This window comes from Mya arenaria, chromosome 6 (assembly GCF_026914265.1).
Source record: "Mya arenaria isolate MELC-2E11 chromosome 6, ASM2691426v1".
NCBI lineage: Eukaryota > Metazoa > Mollusca > Bivalvia > Myida > Myidae > Mya > Mya arenaria.
In genome coordinates this window covers 51,813,133-51,832,235 of record NC_069127.1, presented here as the reverse complement: position 1 = coordinate 51,832,235, position 19,103 = coordinate 51,813,133, and the positions used below count along the sequence as shown (strand labels likewise).

General features: G+C 37.9%; 1 protein-coding gene across 1 annotated transcript; it reads left to right on the top strand.

Moving 5' to 3' along the window:
- The first annotated feature begins 5,237 nt into the window (after positions 1 to 5,237).
- Positions 5,238 to 16,735, top strand: LOC128239375 (basic phospholipase A2-like). The gene is made up of 4 exons (XM_052955998.1): positions 5,238 to 5,465; positions 7,962 to 8,130; positions 9,969 to 10,090; positions 16,542 to 16,735. Exons 1-4 carry the CDS (start codon positions 5,408 to 5,410, stop codon positions 16,652 to 16,654), a joined length of 462 nt encoding a protein of 153 aa, XP_052811958.1. The 5' UTR covers positions 5,238 to 5,407; the 3' UTR covers positions 16,655 to 16,735.
- The last annotated feature ends 2,368 nt before the right edge of the window (positions 16,736 to 19,103 follow it).

Below are 19,103 nucleotides of genomic sequence, written 5' to 3'. Positions count from 1 at the left end.
TATCATGATTACTTAACGCCAGCTCCACCACTTATCGGTGGTGCAAAGAAAATGAGCTGTCGACACTTCCGTGGTGCAGCTTTGTCTCGTGTTTACTTCTGCACTTCTAAGTATGATTGATATTTTATTTGATAATTTTATTAACCGGACATATTCCGAAAATCTGAGAACGTGGTACCGTGTAAGAACAGTTTTACTGCAGGTTGGCTACAATTTCGTTTCAATATTGTGCGAACTGTGGTGCCAGATGCTTTTTCCCGAATCGGACGTGTGCATATTTTAAGATCTGCTAGCATTTCAAGTACATTTCGTTGCTTACACACACCGTTCTGCCGCATACAAAACTGTTATGTTAAGTACTTACGCCGGAACACAACAAAACTATTGAGCACTTATTAAAAAGGAAATATGCAGATATTCATAAACATGATTGCGCTGTTGCTCTAGTGATGGCGCTGTCGAGTAGTGGTGGCGCTGTTCAGTATGTTTTGCGCCCGAAGTAACGTTAAAATTTAGCGCTTTTTGAATGAATACAAAAAGGTGTCTATGTTAATCAAACATTGTTTCGCTTGTTATGCCCACCAGTTGTGGAAACAATACCCTACGCCAACTACCTTTACCAAAGTGAAAACTGTTCCGAAAACAGTAGTCTTGGTGTCGTAAATTTACCATAAAAATAACTTAATAACCTAAGTCATCGAAGCAGCGTCTGATATATCGCAATGCTTCGGGTAAGGGCGCAATAAAAACGTTATTATCTAAGTAGTATTCTAAGACAGTTAGATGGCCTCGTATAATATTATAAGGTCTATATACAGCAGTTATATTTGCCATAACCATTAAAATGCACCCGCGGGACCACGGGGTTGCATCCGGTGCCCCCCCCCCCCCGCGCCTATGGTTAGAATACATGTTGACCGGGAATATAAATTAAATCGGTCATTGCAATCGGTTTCAGTGAAGTCAAGCTACGTTTGAAATTTTATCAATTTCACATAATTCACTATAATGACAGTATAAAATGTCCTGGGAATAGCGGGGACTTGGACTTTCGGACCAGCCAATCCCAGGTAAAATCGCCGCCCTGCGGGGACAAACTGCTGGTAAATTTCTCCAATAAATGCCCCCGAACCCCGGGGACATCATAGGTTAGGCCCATTCCCTGCTATTTTCGGCACAAAAACAAAACCACCGCATTCACTCGGCGCTGCGGCGCCGCATGTAAGCTAAAAAAACGGCCCATTTCCCCCCGCTATCCCCGGTATACCCCTTGGGGGCCGTGGTTACAATTGACTGGTGCACTGCGTTTAAATATAACGAAAGTGTACCTCTCATTCTAAATCGCTGTTACTGCATGTGGTGTAATGTAAAAAAAATCAACCAGTGTTTCAGCCATAAAAATGCCCGAATTCGAAGCTAAATATATTTAATCTAATTTTAATAAAAACTGTCATTATTAAAGCTGCACTCTCACAGATATACCGTTTTTATAAAAAAAATATTTTTTGTCTTGGAAAGAGTAAATATTTGCGTAAATATCTGCAAACCAATGATAAAAGATTGCTGACAAAGGATCAGATAGCAGATTTTCATAGTTCCGTTCAAAAATTAATGTTTTATGGCTAAACGCGTTACTAACGGTTAAAGAAAAATGCTAAAACCTCAAATTTTGAACTTAGATATAAAAATCTGCGTCCTAATTCTTGTCAGCAGTTTTATATAACTGGTTTCCATGCATTTTCGCAAAAGATGGCTCGTTCCAAGACAAAGAAAAACACAAAAAACGTTCAACCTGTGAGAGTGCAGCTTTAAGAGAGAAAAAAAAGGAATTTATCTTTTAAATAACCGTCTGAGTACCTGAGTACTGAGTAACAAACATTTAATAATTTTTGATTGCGTTTAAATCAAACTTTGTGCCTATGACCGCTTGTATTCGATTCTTTTATCTGGGACAGACAAATAGGTAGACATACAGACAGTCTGGACATTTTTGTTCTGTATTATATAAGTGATTACGATAAAATTTAGTCTGTGCCCGATTAGAAGTTCAATTACATAGCTTGATGATTGAACAGACAAGGCAGATTAAGGGCGCACAGTTTAGGTTGATTTAGTATACAACCTACAACTTGCAGAAAGGCATGCATTAAGTACTAGACTCGATCATTAGGAATTTCAACCTTCGCGGGTGTTTAAAGGTCCGCCTACTGACCCTTATTCGCCTATACAATTCCTGCGTCAGATTTTGCGTTGACTATGTGTTAGCCAATGAGGTTGTATTCTAAGTCAATTAGATGACATGACATAAAATCTAAATGGTTAAGAGGGGCTCGTTCGTTTCGCTCACTCCGCCCATTCTTAATCAATAAGATTTGAAATCATGTCATCTAACTATTACACAAATATGTTTTTTTTATTAATTTAAAGCATTATCATGTTTTACTCATTGATTTTGATAATCAAAACCAAAGCAACTTTGATTTGCATACAGATAAAAAATATAAGCGATATTTTGGCACCTTTTTAACTAAATATTTTGTGGCCACGTATCTATTAATTAAAAAAGCACTTATAAAGGAAAATATATTTTCACTGAACACAACTAATACGTTGTTGTTGTTGTTGTTGTTGTTGTTGTTGTTGTTTTAATGACCAAAGTCAAATGAGTTGAACAAAATGCATTAAAATTAACCAAAACAAACAACTACATCAACCTAAAGGGTGTGCTTTTAAATTAAATATTTGGACATGCGCCCGAATAATAGACGACAGGGTGCTTTTCTGTTGTTGTCTTTAATATAAGTCATTTTGTGAATATTTTCTGGGGGAAATTGCACGAAGTGACTTTAAAGGGGTGAGTTGGCCTTGGCGTGTTCTAGTATGAAGTCCTTCGAATGCCAATTAAAGGTTTAAAGGCGGAAAATATAGACTGATGTGCACAAAAGAAACGTATTAATGCATTATTTGTATAACTCATATCACTTTAATGAAGTAAGTACAAAACAAAGAATGATTTGAGTTCAGATAAAAACAATATTAACCTTTGTAAATGGGCTTTTCAATTAATAACTTCGTTGCCACGTGTTCTTTTTCCCTTTTTTGCATATTTTCCGTCATTAATTGTGTTTGTACAACCTTGATATTCTTAGCTGCATTACCACCCAGTTATTTGTGTGTAATTTTCCGTCTTTTTTGTGAGTTAAAAATAACAGCTATATACTTTTATGAGACGACACCAAAAATTTGGACTCAGGTGACAATCCGCAGTGCTCTTTGGTTGAATTCAGAGCTGGTATTCAATATAAGTCTTAATTGGATCTAATAATGGTTTAGCTAATCGGATTACTTGTTATTATTGACTGACCAATAGAATGAATTAAGTCAATGACGTATGGCCATATTAATTTAACTTAAGTTATATATTGAATACCATCCAATTGCTCATGCGTTAAAAACACACGTGCCTTTCTGCAGTGCTTAAGAATGCAACTCTGTGTGCATTAGCAACAAAATTCGGAGTAAAAATGTTTGAGCTCGGGTTAGGTCACATGTTATGCAAATAAAGGTCACACCTCCAGACATGTAATTTATGTCTTCTAGATGAAAAAAAAATGTGATTCCCCCTTCTACATAACACTTTAACTATTGGCTTCGTTTTCAAGTTGGCCGTTTTACTGATAGTTCAACTCATTTTAGTTGATCGAAACACCGCACTCAGGAACATATTTTCATTAAAGTTGGGAATCGGTTCAAGTTTGACTATCGATCAACGGTTCCACTGAAGTAACCGATTATCGATAGTGCAATCGGTTTTTGAAAATACATGTACCTTAAGTGTAGTTTTATTATTGTACAGTAACTTGGAATCCTTACCTAAGCTTATGGTATGTGCATGCTTGAAGTTAATTAATGTTGTTGTTGCTTTCGGCTATATTGTTAACGTTATCAACTGAACATCTAGTGTTTACTAGTAGATGAACTCAAAGTGAAAATTGGCGGAAATTAACAGTACATAAATAACCAGAGTAAAGAAGGAAAATAACTCGCTGTTTGAATCGATGATCGATTATGACCAAATACAGTCAATTGTTGCAGATTTCAGACCCAACCAATCATTTTTCAGTTATAATCGATCATCGAAACATCACTAGTTTTCATGATTGCGTAAAAGTAGCATGCCCGGGACACATGTCTGCACGATACACGTATCTATTAATCATAACAAGCGAAAACAAAAATGTTTATTGAACTTTGATCCGAAAAGTTTTTATCAGATTAGAACCTAGTTTTGGATACACAGCAGAGGCGGAACCAGGCATTGATTTTAGAGGGGTGTAACTTCGGGGCTATACTCGGGGCGTGCGCCCTCCCACCCGGACCGGAAGACTCCAAGTGTTGTATAGCAGTCCATCTTAAGAAATAATTATTGTCTATTTTTTTATAAACTGGGGTATTTTTGTATTACAGTCGAACCCAGTTCGCTCGAACTCCATGGGACCGGCGAAAGTACCTAGAGCCTCGGAAAATTCGAGCCGAGTGGGAATAATTACCTTTACATATAGTTTGAGCCAACGATGAATTCGAGTCAAGCTAGTTCGAGCCAACGGGTTTCGGGTGTATATGATTTTTTTTTCTCACATGAATGTCAGCCTCTCCTTATTTAATCATTTAATTTATATTCGTTTACAACTATTTCATACTTTGTATTACCTGTTTATTCATCATGTTTTTGTCTATATATAAGCTTACGAAGACGATGTGCCTAGTACAAGCCTTAGAGTACAAGCTACATTTTCAGCCAATGAAAACTTGATCATTTAGAATTTCAACTTCCGCGGGTGCCTACTGCCACTCATCCGATACACAGTCCACAGTCCAGTCAGCTTTTGAACTGACAATGTGTCAGCAAGCGAGGTTGTATTCTAAGTAAGTTAGATGACCTGAAGTAAAATCTGAATGATAAAGAAGGGTTCGTTCGCAACGCTCACTTCGCCATTTTTTAATCATCAAGACTTTATAATATGTTATCTATATATCTATATTACTTAATCAATTATTTAACCAATATATCGACGAAAAGTTCACTTCACCAGGTTTAGAGGGGTGCATCGGCTACGACCTCCTTTTCTTCATCCGCTCATGCATCACCAAACAATAAGTCTTTATCTAGTCATTTATGACAATAAATATACGGGTACAAGTGTATTTAGTTTGATTACGGGATCCAGGCGAGTTGGACTACTTTGCATATTAACAGTGATGTAAAACACTTGAATCTCATGGACAAATGTGATAAGAATTGCATAAGTCCATTAGAGGTTGATATAATATTAAACTTGACGACCAGATCAATTTGACCGGAGAAGATACACTGATTAACCCTTGTGATATTAATTACAGTTTTACCATGGATTTGCGAATTTCAGGAAAATATACACTAATCTACCTCTTCGTTTTTTTATGTGGTAAGTAAAAACTTTGCTTAATTGATTTTTTTAATGAAGACTGACTTTGCGTGCAAATACGGGGTTTTGTACACAAGAAAAATCGATATATATGAAGCAAATACCCGTAAATGGAGGTAACCTGTTCTAAAACACATAAACCTGAGTGTTCAGAACTTTGTTGGAGTAAACAACTCGATTTACGACATCGCTGTTAACCTTGTTAACTTTCAAACTCTTCCTGACAATATTTAAGACGGTTTTTCAAGCTGTACTTGTTTTATTTGAATATATATATGTTGAATGAATGAATGAATGAATTAATGAATGTAAATATTTGTATAGCGCATTATAAAACAAGTCTCTAAGCGCTGCACACGCGAATTAAAAGGTTAAAAAGTCCACATCATTTCACTGATACGCCAATTTAAGTAGGTGAGTTTTTAAAGCCTTTTTGAAAACTGTCAGGGAGTCAATGTGTTTAATTTCTACTGGCAGGCTGTTCCAAAGATTGGCTGCACATTTATCAAATCTCCTTTCACCATATGTTTTAGTTTTTGTACGTGGAACGTTCAGTAGCTTAGCAGAGTCTGGCCCCAATTTCTCGAAACTTCTTAAGCTTAACAGGCTTAAGTAGCTTATTTTAGTTAGCCAAAATACATACTTAAATTGAATCTTGATAAATGAAAAATGGTTTAATGTGATTTTCGTAATGATAAATCATATCCAAAGTATAAAAACTCTTAAAGACGTTAATATTACGCAATTTATTGTTAACCAAAAATACTGAGCTTAGCTTAATCCTGTTATAAGGGACTTAAGAAGTTTCGAGAAATCGGGGCCGATGTTAAGTAGTTAACACGTCATAATAAAATTCATATTTAAAAGTAAATAACGATGTCTTAAATCACGTGGTTAACTTTAACAGTGCGTTGAACAATCGACACAAAATATACTTTACCAGATAAGATGCACAGTGACTTGAAGGGAATGTGCTGAATTTTGACCTGTAAAAAAAATTAGTGAAATTTTACCTAAAATAACCTAAAATATATATATTTCTTCAGATTCATCAAAGGGGTCACTCATACCAACTATCTAGCATAAATAACTATGAATTACGGCACTTTTACAAAGTCAGAAAATCTCGATTTGTCTAAATAGACCTTTGATGAATCTGAAGAAATATATATATATTTTAGGTTATTTTAGGTAAAATTTCACTAAATTTTTTTACAGGTCAAAATTCAGCACATTCCCTTCAAGTCACTGTGGATAAGATGTGCAGACTCACAGATTTATAAAACTCACAGGCAAAGACATATGTTTGATCATAGAAAAAGCGAACATCAAAACGTTACAAAGAAAGTGGTGTACATCCATCCTTTTTCCATGCACTGCGTGAAGCGTTCTTCAGGGGCGAATTCCGGATTTAACGTAACTAGCTTTTGACTTGCGCCCCTTCCTCAGAACAAAAAATATATTTGGTTTTAAATCTTAGCAGGTTGGTTTAGGGGTACTCCCCTAAGAATTTTTTTAACAATTGCGAGTTCGAAATGGTGGCTTTTGGGTGTATTTTATTACTTTTTTCTCATATATTAAAGTAAAAAGTTCACTTGGACACTCGAGGATAACTATTTTATGAGGACTTATATTATTGTTTAATAAAACAAGCACAGCTGAACAATTGCCTCTAAATGTGTAAGAAGTACTGCAGATCTCAAACATGTCCATAAAACTTCCAGAGTTCTAAAGTTTTGAAAGTCAACGATGACGTTCATCACAATGTTGTCCATAGCAGAGTTCTGACCATCTCTAAAATGTTTCACTTGATGAATAAGTTTAAACATTACATATTTTACAGCGATTGTGAACAAAGTTATGATAACTTATACTGGGTCACTCTCGTCGGTACGATATTGCACGAGAGTGTGATTTGGCTTTGTTGAGTAACCGGAGGAAACCCACTTGTCCGACCACGCACCAAACTCACAAGCGCCCATGCCGGGAATCGAGCCCGGGTCACCTTGGTGAGAAGCGAGTGCGCAAACCACTGCGCTAACCGGACAACTTTGATGAATTATGTACATGCACTCAGACCATGTATTGTTATTTTTCATAATCATAATATTCATACATTATGAAATAACCATGATATTGTAGGAGTTTTATACAAATGTAACTTGCCATAGAAATTCCCAAATTGACATGAAACGCCGTTAACTTCCCAGTTTTGACTAGGATGCCCTTTAGACCTAGGCGAACCGGGTTCGATTCCCGGCTTGAGAGTATGTGAGTTTGGTTTGTGGTCACCAAGCCGGACAAGCAGGTTTTCTCCGGGTACTCCGGTTTCCGCCATAACCCAAGACAACACTCTCGTGCAACATCGTGCGAACGAGAGTGATAAATATAATGTTGTAATAACTTATATTTATAATCGTTAAATAATAAATAAGTTTAAATAAATGCAAAATGAATGGAAAACAGCCCTAGTTTTACAAATTATTTTTGTTGCAGTGCACCAGCTGACGGAAGCCAGAGGCCAATTGCGGGTCCGTCGAAATGCTTTCCAAATGTGTAACTTAATCAACAGATTCACCGGAGAATCGTGCTTACAATTCAATCCTTACGGGTGTTTCTGTGGCTTTGGACAACAAGGTTCTGAACCCGTCGACGAGGCGGACAGGTGAGTAATCATCCGAGTCTTCTCTGCTTATTTTGTGGTTCGAAACTAAACTTATGAACTTCTAAATCAAACAAAATCTTCGTCGCATGGAATTCGATACATGCTTGTAAGAAGTTGATAAAAAATGTGCTGCGTTTTGACACGATAGATATATATATATATATATATATATATATATATATATATATATATATATATATATATATATATATATATATATATATATATATATATATACATACTCCTATGTTATAGTAAGATGAAATGAAGTAACATTTAAATGATTAAGAACTGGCGGATTGAGCATAGCGAACGAGCTCTTCTTAATCGTTAACATATTACTTCAGGTCATCTGACTGTCAAAGAATACCCCCTCATTGGTTGACTCAATGTCAACGCAAAATATGACGCAGAGAGTGTGTATCGGATGAGTGGCAGTAGGTGGACCTTTGGACAACCGCGAAAGTTGAAATTCTTAATGATTAAGCTCGCCTAACTGCAATTTCATAGGTTGTAAATGCATGCTGTATTCTAAAATACATCTAAACGTGATAAGCAAAAGTAACTTCACCAATAACTCGAGTTATTGAAAGTATATAGTTACGAGTGTTTAATTTCAAGGACGAGGATGAGGGTGAAGTTATGGTTTTAAACTATGTTGTTAGTATGCACTAGCCAATTGTAACCACGGCCCCCAGGTCCGGGGAATAGCGGGGACTTTGAGTGTCGGTCCTGCACAGCATTTCGGGGACAAACTGATGGTAAAATCCCCGCCAAATGCCCCCGCACCCCAGGGGCCCTAGGTAAAGCCCATTCCCCGCTATATTTGGCGCGATGACAAAACCACCGCATTCACCCGACACTGCGGGGCCACCTGGAAGGTAAAAACACGGCCCATTTCACCGGCTATCACCGGTATACTCCCGGAACCTGCGGGGAGGAGGGGGGGGGGGGCGTGGTTACAATTGACTGGTGCATTAAGGATACCGTTTAATAACTAGAGTGTATACGCGTTTAAGTGAATAGCGTTGTCATTTATTGGCCACACTATAGTTATTGCACGGCTGACCTTGCACTTGTTATCGTTCCGGATATCGGTGTTAAAGGGACTCGCTCAATTTTTGTAAAATGCATTTTTATGACGAAATAAAGTGTGGCTTATCATTAGGAGTGTTAAAACGAAGATACTTACGGCTGGAACCATTCAACAAATGTTGAAATATGCTCAAATGTTTTCTTTTACGTCCTCGATTTTGAATAGCGTTATGACCCTTTTCCAAAAAAGGCTAAGAGGTTAAATTATCCCGTCATTGTGGGCGAGCGGTTTTCTTGGCAGATTTTCTAAAAACAAAATCTTGATTGTACCGGCGTGGGTTCGCACCCCACTAAAACAAGGTGTTTTTTTTTAATTTAATGGCATTTCTTGTGCAAATTCGGTATCTTTAGTGATTTCAGATGCATTACCGTAGAATGAATTGGTCAACAATGTGAGCGAGCCCCTTTAATGTCCTATAATAGACAAAAACAAAGAAAACCCTATCTGACATACAACCTCCAATACGACGCGACAAGATTGATAGTTGATACCATAAGATACGTAAAGATACCCATTGTTACGACCAGCATGGATGCGATAGTCTGAATTCTCTCGAGATAAATTTTAATACTGTAACCATTTGTACTACAAAGTTAACCGGTTTAATATAATTGGTTGCAGTGCACTATTAAGTATTTAAAAAAACAACTTAATATTGACCACACTGTTTGTAGTATCCCCCCCCCCGCCCCCAACGTCCAGGGCCTCCTATTTAAGCTGTAAGCTGTTTTGTTCTATGCAGGTGCTGTAAAAGGCATGATGACTGTTATGGAGAGGTCCATAACGAGGGTCACTGTTACTTCTGGAGCGGCGTGTTTGTCGGATACAACGATGAATGCGACGAATTTGGGTGCAGGTGTACGGGTACGTACGGTATTTTAATTCTTTTTCTACAACCCGTTTACAAGTGTATTGCATATGATACAGTATTATTATTATTATTATTATTATTTACCAGACTTCTCAAGCACTTTTTTCATGTACATTAACACGTTCAAAAGTACTGTACAGAATTACTAGAATGTTACAATATTTAAAAAGATAAAAATAAAAATATTTAAAAAATTAAAACATCAATATTACTCAAGTCACAGGTTTGATTCAAATGTAAAATAAGAGTTAAAAAGACACACATAAAAATAAGATACAGATAAGACTCAAGACTCTAAAGCGACAAGGTTATCAAAGTAATTAGTCCAGATAAAACTTCTTAAAAAAGTGAGTTTTAAGTGCTCTTTTAAACACTGGCAGAGTTTCACAGCTTCTAAGTGTTCTAGGTAGGGCATTCCAGAGTTTAGGGGCTGCCGTCATGAATGCACGATCACCATTAGTCACAGTCCTACTACGCGGTACAACCAGTGTTAAACAATCATTTTGGGACCTAAGTTGTCTGGATGGGATATAAATGTCTAGCATGTTGCGTATGTAAGTAGGGGCCTGTCCGTGAAGCGCTTTAAACACAGTAGTGAGGATTTTGTACTCAACTCGGATATGCACCGGGAGCCAATGTAGTTCCTTTAACACAGGGGTTATGTGGCTGTTACGTGGTGTCCTGGTGATAACCCGAGCAGCCGTATTTTGAACATTTTGGAGTTTATTGAGAACGTACTTTGGAGATCCACAAAGCAGCGAATTACAATAATCCAGCCTTGATGTCACTAACGTGTTTATCAGGGTTCTGGTTGAGTCAACGGTCAGGTATTTCCGGATTTGACCTATTTGTCGAATTTGCATGAAGCATGAACGAGAGACAGCGTTTACATGTTGTTCCATGTCTAAGTGAGAGTCTAGTACGGCACCAAGGCTTCGAACTGTTGTCGATGGTTTAATAACAGAATCACCTACTCGTATAGTAAGGTCTTCAACTTTACTACGTTTTGGTACAAAGACAATCATTTCAGTTTTGTCAGCATTGAGTTTTAGAAAGTTATTGTTCATCCACAGTACGATGTCTTTTAGGCACGATTCAATCCGTTGCAGAGTCTCATTGCGTAAAACAGCTTCCTTTGGTTTAAACGCCATGTACAATTGCGAATCGTCAGCGTAGAAATGATAGTGAAGTTCATGCTTCCGACAAATCGCACCCACAGGTTTGGTGTACATGATGTAATTCTTGGGGCCAAGAACAGACCCTTGTGGCACAGAAAATGTCAAACATACAGGTTTTGACAGTTCTCCATCGATACAGACTGTTTGGTGTCGCTCGGATAGATACGATTTCATCCATTGTAGAGGTTTGCCTACTATGCCAAAGTGTTGTTCAAGTCGGCAAAGCAGGGTGCTGTGGTCAATCGTATCAAAAGCAGCAGATAAGTCCAACATGACTAGCACCGTAGCCTCATTCTGATCAAGTGAGCGGAGGATGTCATTTTGTACACATAATAAAGCAGATTCTGTTGAATGAAATTGCTTATAAGCAGACTGGCGTTCTTCATGAAGGTTATGTGCAGATAGGTGTCTTTCAAGTTGGGAATCGACAGCTTTCTCGAGAACCTTTGACAAAAACGGTAAATTCGATACAGGCCGGTAGTTTTTCAGTACCTCTTGATCTAATCCTGTCTTCTTGATTAAAGGTCTTACTCTTGAGCTTTTAAAAGCTGGTGGTACATATGCCCTTTCAAGTGAAGTGTTAATGATTTTGGTGATCAATGGTAATAGTTCACCTAAACAATCTTTCAACAGCCATGTTGGAATGGGGTCTAGTTCACAGGATTTGTTAGGAGAATTGCGAATAATCTTTGAGATGTCCATATCAGAGACTACTGAAAAGTTTGAAAATTGCTCTTCATTAAAAGGTGCTTCAGGAACAACAGTGTCTATTTGTTGGTGAGACTTGGTCCAGGCTATATCACTACGTATGCATTCAACCTTATCTACAAAGAAGTCACTAAAGTCTTGTGCTAGAACTTTTGCAGATTTACCAGATGGCAGCACTGCATCTTTGGTATTACCCATCAAATGTTGGGTTACTTTGGTAGGCCTTTCATGTCACGACCGCAAGACTCTACTTTCTCACTGTAGTAATTGACTTTGGACACATTTAGAAGCTTGTTAGTTACAGCACATTGGTTTCTGTAGATTGCGTGATCTATTGTCAATCCAGTCAACAGTATCCATCATAAAACACCTTATCTTACCGTATTATGTGTATTGTCTATAAGGGCCACAATTTTGAATAGCGTTAAGAACGCGGTTCAACAGACGGCTTAAATATTATTTTATACTATTTTTTTGTGTAAAAGACTTTGTGGGCGTATGGTTTTGTTGTCAGTTTTCTAAAAAAAATCCTTGGCTATACCGGCGTTGGTTCGCACCCCACTAAAACCAGATTTTTTTTATATTTTGAGTGTTTTTTTTTTAGTTAAACCGTGTTTTCAGATGCATAAGCGGGTAAAAAGGTTGGGGCCAAAATATGAGCAAGTCCCATAAAAAAGCTAAACTAATACACAAAGCAAACATGTATAAACATATTTTATTCAAAATCAAAGTTCAAACTGTATGCATTTAAACAAATACTTCACAACTACATGTCCAAATCGGCGAGTGTCTTTCTATATCTCTAAATATAAAACATTTTAAATATCAAACTTTTTACATAAAATAAATCAATCATTTTCACTTTATTTTTGCAATTAAATACAAAAGTATGTTTCCAAATTCCATCTCCAATCACTTCAACCTACGTCGCCATCTTTCTTCAAACCACCGACCCCACCATCTTTCCTCAGCTTCGACCGAAAGCCAACCCCCCTCTTTGCAGTGGTAGCATTCCACGTCATAATGACTGGCTCTTCGTTGCGACGAGGTGCAACCTGTCCACTAACAACCTGCGCATGCGCCCGCTCCAATTTCCGACTGCTGGTAGATGGCCGGAAAGTATTGATGTCAATTAGGTACGAGAGTCCGTCACTTCCTTTTCTGATCTTGGTCTGATTCTTGTTCCTTTCACCATCTCCGGCTTTATTAGTATCCTCAACTTCTCCACTTGCTTTCCTTTCCACTTCAGCCTTAATTCGCCTTATCCTGTCAAAACTGCCCTCCTTCGGCTTTTCCGTCTTAGGCGGCGCGGGCACAAAACCGTTTTGCGCAGGATCGTAGAACACCATGTTTCTATTTATAGTGCCGTCACATGCCTCACGTGGCTTATCAGCACTTGGTGGAACAGGAGCAAGCTGTCTATCTGCTGCCGTTGTTGCTGCTGTTACTTCTACACATTGACGCAACTTTCTTCTTTGAGCATTGAAGCTGACCGCTGATGGTTTTTCGCTTGATGGAGGCGCAGGAATAGCATTTTCAATTACTTTCACTGTTGTTTCTGAAGCTTTGACTATCTCAGCAGTAGCAGTGGCGGAGCCATTCTCTTCTTGTTTCTCATTTTTCTTTGACTTATTCTTCTTTTTCCGCTTCTGCTTCTTTGCTTTCTTCTCCAGGAGCTCCTGTCGTTTTCTATCCAGCTCAGCCTCTCTACTCAGCTCATTTCTCCTGCCATCTCCTTCCTTTGCAAGTTCATCAACAATCTGCGATTTGATTGTCTCAAACTCTTTAGCAACACCGTAATCATGCTTCTCAAAGAAACGAACTTCAGCTGCGTACTCAGATCTCACTCTCCTTGCCGCAAAGCTGCGGTCATCTTCAAACTGTGCGGGTATTTTGTTGATTGGTGGTGGTCTAAGATTGTTGCATTCCGCAACCAAGCTAGCTTTTCTAACTCTCTCAGCCGCAAAGCTGCGATCATCTTCAAACTGTGTGGGTATTTTGTTAATTTGAGGTGGTCTGAGATCGTTTCGTTCTAAATCTAAGCTAGCTTTTCTAACTCTCTCAGCTGCAAAGCTGCGATCATCTTCAAACTGTGCGGGTATTTTGTTTATTTGAGGTGGTCTGAGATCGTTTCGTTCTAAATCTAAGCTAGCTTTTCTAACTCTCTCAGCTGCAAAGCTGCGGTCATCTTCAAACTGTGCGGGTATTTTATTTTTCTGAGGTGTATTGAAATCATTTTCTGTTGGAATTATGATAGGATGTCTGACCTTTTTAGCGGCAAAATTGCGATCATCTCCAAACTGTGTGTTTGTTTTGTTAACGAGCTGTTGGTTGACATCATTCCTTTCTGGAACAGCATGGGTCTGTCTTATTCTCTCAAGCGCTATTCTTCGACCATCGTCAAACAGATCAGGGATCTTATCAATTGATGTTTGTTGGACGAAGTCTCTTACTGAAATCATGTTGGCACGTGTGGCTCTTTCGGCTGCAAATCTACGATCTTCTTCAAACTGTTCAGGCACTTTGTTGATTGGCGGTGGTCGTAGGTTATTCCTTGCTGAAACTTGGTGAGCCTGTCTGACCCTTTCAGCTGCGAACTGTTGATCATCAGCGAACTGCCTTGGTATCTTGCTGCTTGGTAGCCGGCACATTGATCTTGTCGCTGCTTCGTCATATCTTCTTTGGAGAGTCTCAGCAATTTGTGTATGGTCTTCAAGAGACGGGGGCTGATGAACAGTATGATTCCTGCTTTCAACAAAGTCAGCAGTATCCAGGCAGTTTTGTGCAATGATTTCTCCAAGTTTTCGCCTAGTGTCGTTGGCCTCAAGGTGGTTTGTGATCTGTTTCAGAGCAATGCCCTCATCGGTAGTTGACACTAAAGAGTCATTGGCCAGCATGTGTCTCAAATCTGTAAATAGTTTATGATTGTTCGTTAAGTAAATATTTAGTTGTGATTGAGCATGTGGGTAAGGAAGTAAGGGAATTGTGAATGAGTAAGTTAAGGGGTGAGGGAAATGAGTAAGTGTGTTAGTGAAGGAGTGAGGGAATAAACGAGTGTGTTAGTGAAGGGTGGGGGGCGAATGACAAAGCATGTAAGTTAATAAGTGAGGGTCTTAGTCAAGGAGTGAGTAAGTATGAAAGTGTAGGAGAGTTAAGGCATATATGTGAATGTGTGGGTGAAGGGGGATGGTAATGAAAGATTGATTGATTGATTAATTGATTGATTGATTGATTGATTGATTGATTGATTGGTTGATTGATTGATTGATTATTAGATTATAAGATTATAAGGAATAAACAGCAGAATGGGTGATTGGATTGATATATGGATGGACAGACGATGGAACAAACGAACGAACGAACAAGCAAACAACCAACCAACCGTAAATCAATCATGCAATCAATCAGTCAATCATTCAATCAAGCAATCAATCTATCAATATATCAATTAATCGATTTATCGAATTTACGATTTGAATAATGAATGAATGAATGAATGTATCAATCAATCAATCAATCAATCAATCAATCAATCAATCAATCAATCAATAAATAAATCCATCAATCAATCAATCAATCAATCAATCAATCAAACAAACAAACAAACAAGCAAACAAACAATAATCAATCAACTAACGAACGAACGAACAAACGAATGGATGAGTTCATCAATCAATCAATCAATCAATCAACAAATAAATCAAACGAACAAACGAAAGAAGGAATAAATAACATACCTAGACGCTGTCCATGTGAATTATTTTCGCGAGGTCTTCTCAGAACTTCGTTAAGATCTGAGGGTGCATCCGTACGGTAGCTAGACTTTGGAAGTCCATTAGTTGTTGGTCTGTTTTCAGGCCTGTTTGTATAAACAATTCACCGTAATACATAGTTGGTGTTGTATTTTTTTCAAAAGACATCATTTAAATAATACTCAAGTAGTACAGCGCATAACTTTCCTTTTGGTGTATTTTAATTCCAAACAACTCAACTTTATAGAACAATGACGGAGATTACTTGACAGATATAATTATGATAACATAAGTATACATTATATGGAAAATATTTAAAATGTATAGTAATATATAGATACGCCTTTATTATACATAAGTTCTGCGAAAAGGCCTACCACGTCATATTTCGTTTATTTCTGCATGCAATAGAAAACGACTTCTAACTTTTTTAGTCAAGGAATTTGACGTCGTAACTAAGTCACTGCATCTGACGTCACAGACGTCGTAATTTTGATTGGTTCGCTCTACCGTTCTTGATATGAATATTCATTAATTCTATGAGAGAGAAACGCTATATGAATGAATGAATGAATGAATGAATGAATGAATGAATGAATGAATGAATGAATGAATGAATAATTGATTAAATAATTAATTAATTAATTAAACGAACGAACGAACGAACGAACGAACGAACGAACGAATGAATGAATGAAATCAAAACAATTCCCCCTCTAACGTTAAAGCCTTGAACCGCCCCACCAAAAAAAGAAGGTTAAATGGTGATGCCTAAGTATATTGTATTTTTCTTATATTTATTTCAGACGTGGCAAAATGTGCCCGGAAGGTGTGCGAGTGTGATCTGGCCCTAGCCCGGTGTCTTGGGAAGGCGACTTACAACCAGCAATTCCAACACTACGATCGCTCACAATGTTGATCTGGCTCCTTGCAGTAGAAGAATATTGTATTTTCTTAGTGTTTTTATAGTATCTGCCATAATAAAATATCTCAGGTTGTAGTCTTGCCTTTGTATGCACCCGAAGGTGGATATATTAAAAACCTACCGTCCGTCAGTACGGTCCGTGTCCGGGCTTTAACTTTGTCATGCAAGCGGGGATTAAAACAATAATTGGCACAAATGTGTTCAGTACAAAAAGACGACGTGGAATGGAGGTTACTTCAGTGTCATTTGAAACTTACTATGACAACTCATGTTTGACGGTCATATACACGCATCCTTTCGCCAGTTGCGACATAATGGCAGTTAACGTACCCCATTAATTAAGGGAAAGAAAAAACGTGTACGTGATCGTGTGATTATATCAATACTACGTCTCGGGCCGTTATGAGAAAGTTTGGCCAAAGCTCACGCGCCGGTCCGGCTCCGCTATGGACTAGAACTCAAGTAGTCATACGGCATACTCTGTGAGCCCCGACGACTTTGTTTAGCTAGTCAGATCCGTCGGGAACCCGTGCCTTGTATAACAAGCGTTCTGCATATGAACGCCAACTGGCGGATTCGTCATCAAGTGGTAAAACACTTGGCTGTCATTTCAGGGTTCGCATGTGCGATAATCCGCCGCACCACAAACAATTAATATTAATTGCCTTTTTGGAGGTAGGTTTAATGGGAATGCCGTGTGACAGTGATATGCACTGGTGCACGTTAAAAAAACCAGGGTAGCTCTCACCAGGGTTACATTCTGTATGTGCACTATGTTCTAAAAACATACCATGACTAACAATGTTATTGGAGCACTCTCAAAATGGGCGTTGCCCGAGTGCGAGTATAAATAAGCTCATAACCACCCGTGTAAACGCCAACATGTTGGCGTTCACACGGGTGGTTATGAGCTTATTTATACTCGCAACGGTTTAGTTAATATATATATATATGCATTGTTGACACACTAGCTTTAATACTTGATTATTAATGAGTATGGAAGTTTCGTGTGACATTGTAAGGACGTTAATTATGGCCTAGGTTCTACAAGCTTTTGCACGACGCCAACGCCTCATATAAGTATAAGGATACGACATTCATGGAGTGAAATAAAAGCAGCGAAAATATTTTATATTTTCACTGCAAAGTAAGGGCGTTGTTGTTGGTAATATAAAGTTTTATCGAATCGAAACTGGTTTTTGAAACTTTCGAACCCACTCCGGATACGGTTTCATAGGTTCGTTCCATCCAAAAACTATCTAACTTTGAAAAAACAACATTTTGACAGTGATCCAACACGTGTGTTGAAATATCAATTAGTTAAAACAGGCAAACGACCATCAGTTCTGTAGATCATTGTTTTAAAGAAATCAGAAGACGTAATGATTTATACAGAAGCTCCACCATGTTTTTGAAACTGTACACCTAACCATGCATATGTTACTTCAAGCAAACCATTTTGAAACACGTTTCCAAACCGCCGAACCAGTGGAATAAAACCGTTTAAAAATATTGAACTTAAAGAAAAGGAACAATTTTACTTTAGATGCATCTGTAATATATGGCCCCAACTCTAATGTACGTGAAGAAAGCGGCCTAGCGGCGTGAAGTTAGCGGCCTTGCGGCATGAAGTTAGCGGCCTAGCGGCGTGAAGATGGCGGCCTAGCGGCCTACTTTTTCTCTATTTTAAAGCAATTGTTCATGGGTTTTCTTGGAAAATAATGATAAATCAATGTTTTTTATTCATACATTAACATAGCGGCCTTAAATTGTTTTCTATTCAGAGCATTTTAGATGCGTTTTCTTCTAAAACAATGATAAACTAATTTTTTAATGCACAAATTATCACTCTGAAGCGAATATCAACATTTAAAAAAAAGTCGATCAAGCAGTCAGCTATTTTAAAGCATGATAACATGCTTGTTCTTCTAAAACAATGATATATTTACTGTTTTTATGCACAAGTTAACACTTTAAAGCGATTATCAACATTTTTTCAAAAGGTCGATCAAACACTTCAGCGGCCTAGCGGGCGAGCGGCGTGAAGTTAGCGGCCTGGCGGCCTAAAATGGTTTCCTATTTCAAAGTATGTATACATGCATGTTCTTCTAAAACAATGATATTTTTACTGTTGTTATCCACAAATAATCACTCTTAGGCGATTAACAACATTTTTACGAACAAGTCGACCAAGCACTTCAGCGACCTAGAGGCGTGAAGTTGGCGGCCTAGCGGCCTATAATTGGTTTCTATTTCAAAGCATTTATATTTGTGTTTTCTTCTAAAACAATGATAAATTTATGGTTTCTATTCACAAATCAACATCTTTTAGCGAATATTTGCATTTCCCCCAAAACTCGACCAAGCTGCCTAAAAAAATCCATTATAGCTAATAACAGCATTCTTGTTTTATTTTGTATTTAGCAAAATTGTTAAACCATAG

Bases quoted from the DNA above. Each gene is read 5' to 3' on its own strand.
- LOC128239375 (XM_052955998.1), top strand. From the start codon at position 5,408: ATGGATTTGCGAATTTCAGGAAAATATACACTAATCTACCTCTTCGTT. The intron at 5,466-7,961 runs GTAAGTAAAAAC...TTTTTGTTGCAG, and splicing joins CCTCTTCGTTTTTTTATGTG to TGCACCAGCTGACGGAAGCC. The intron at 10,091-16,541 runs GTACGTACGGTA...TATTTATTTCAG, and splicing joins ATTTGGGTGCAGGTGTACGG to ACGTGGCAAAATGTGCCCGG.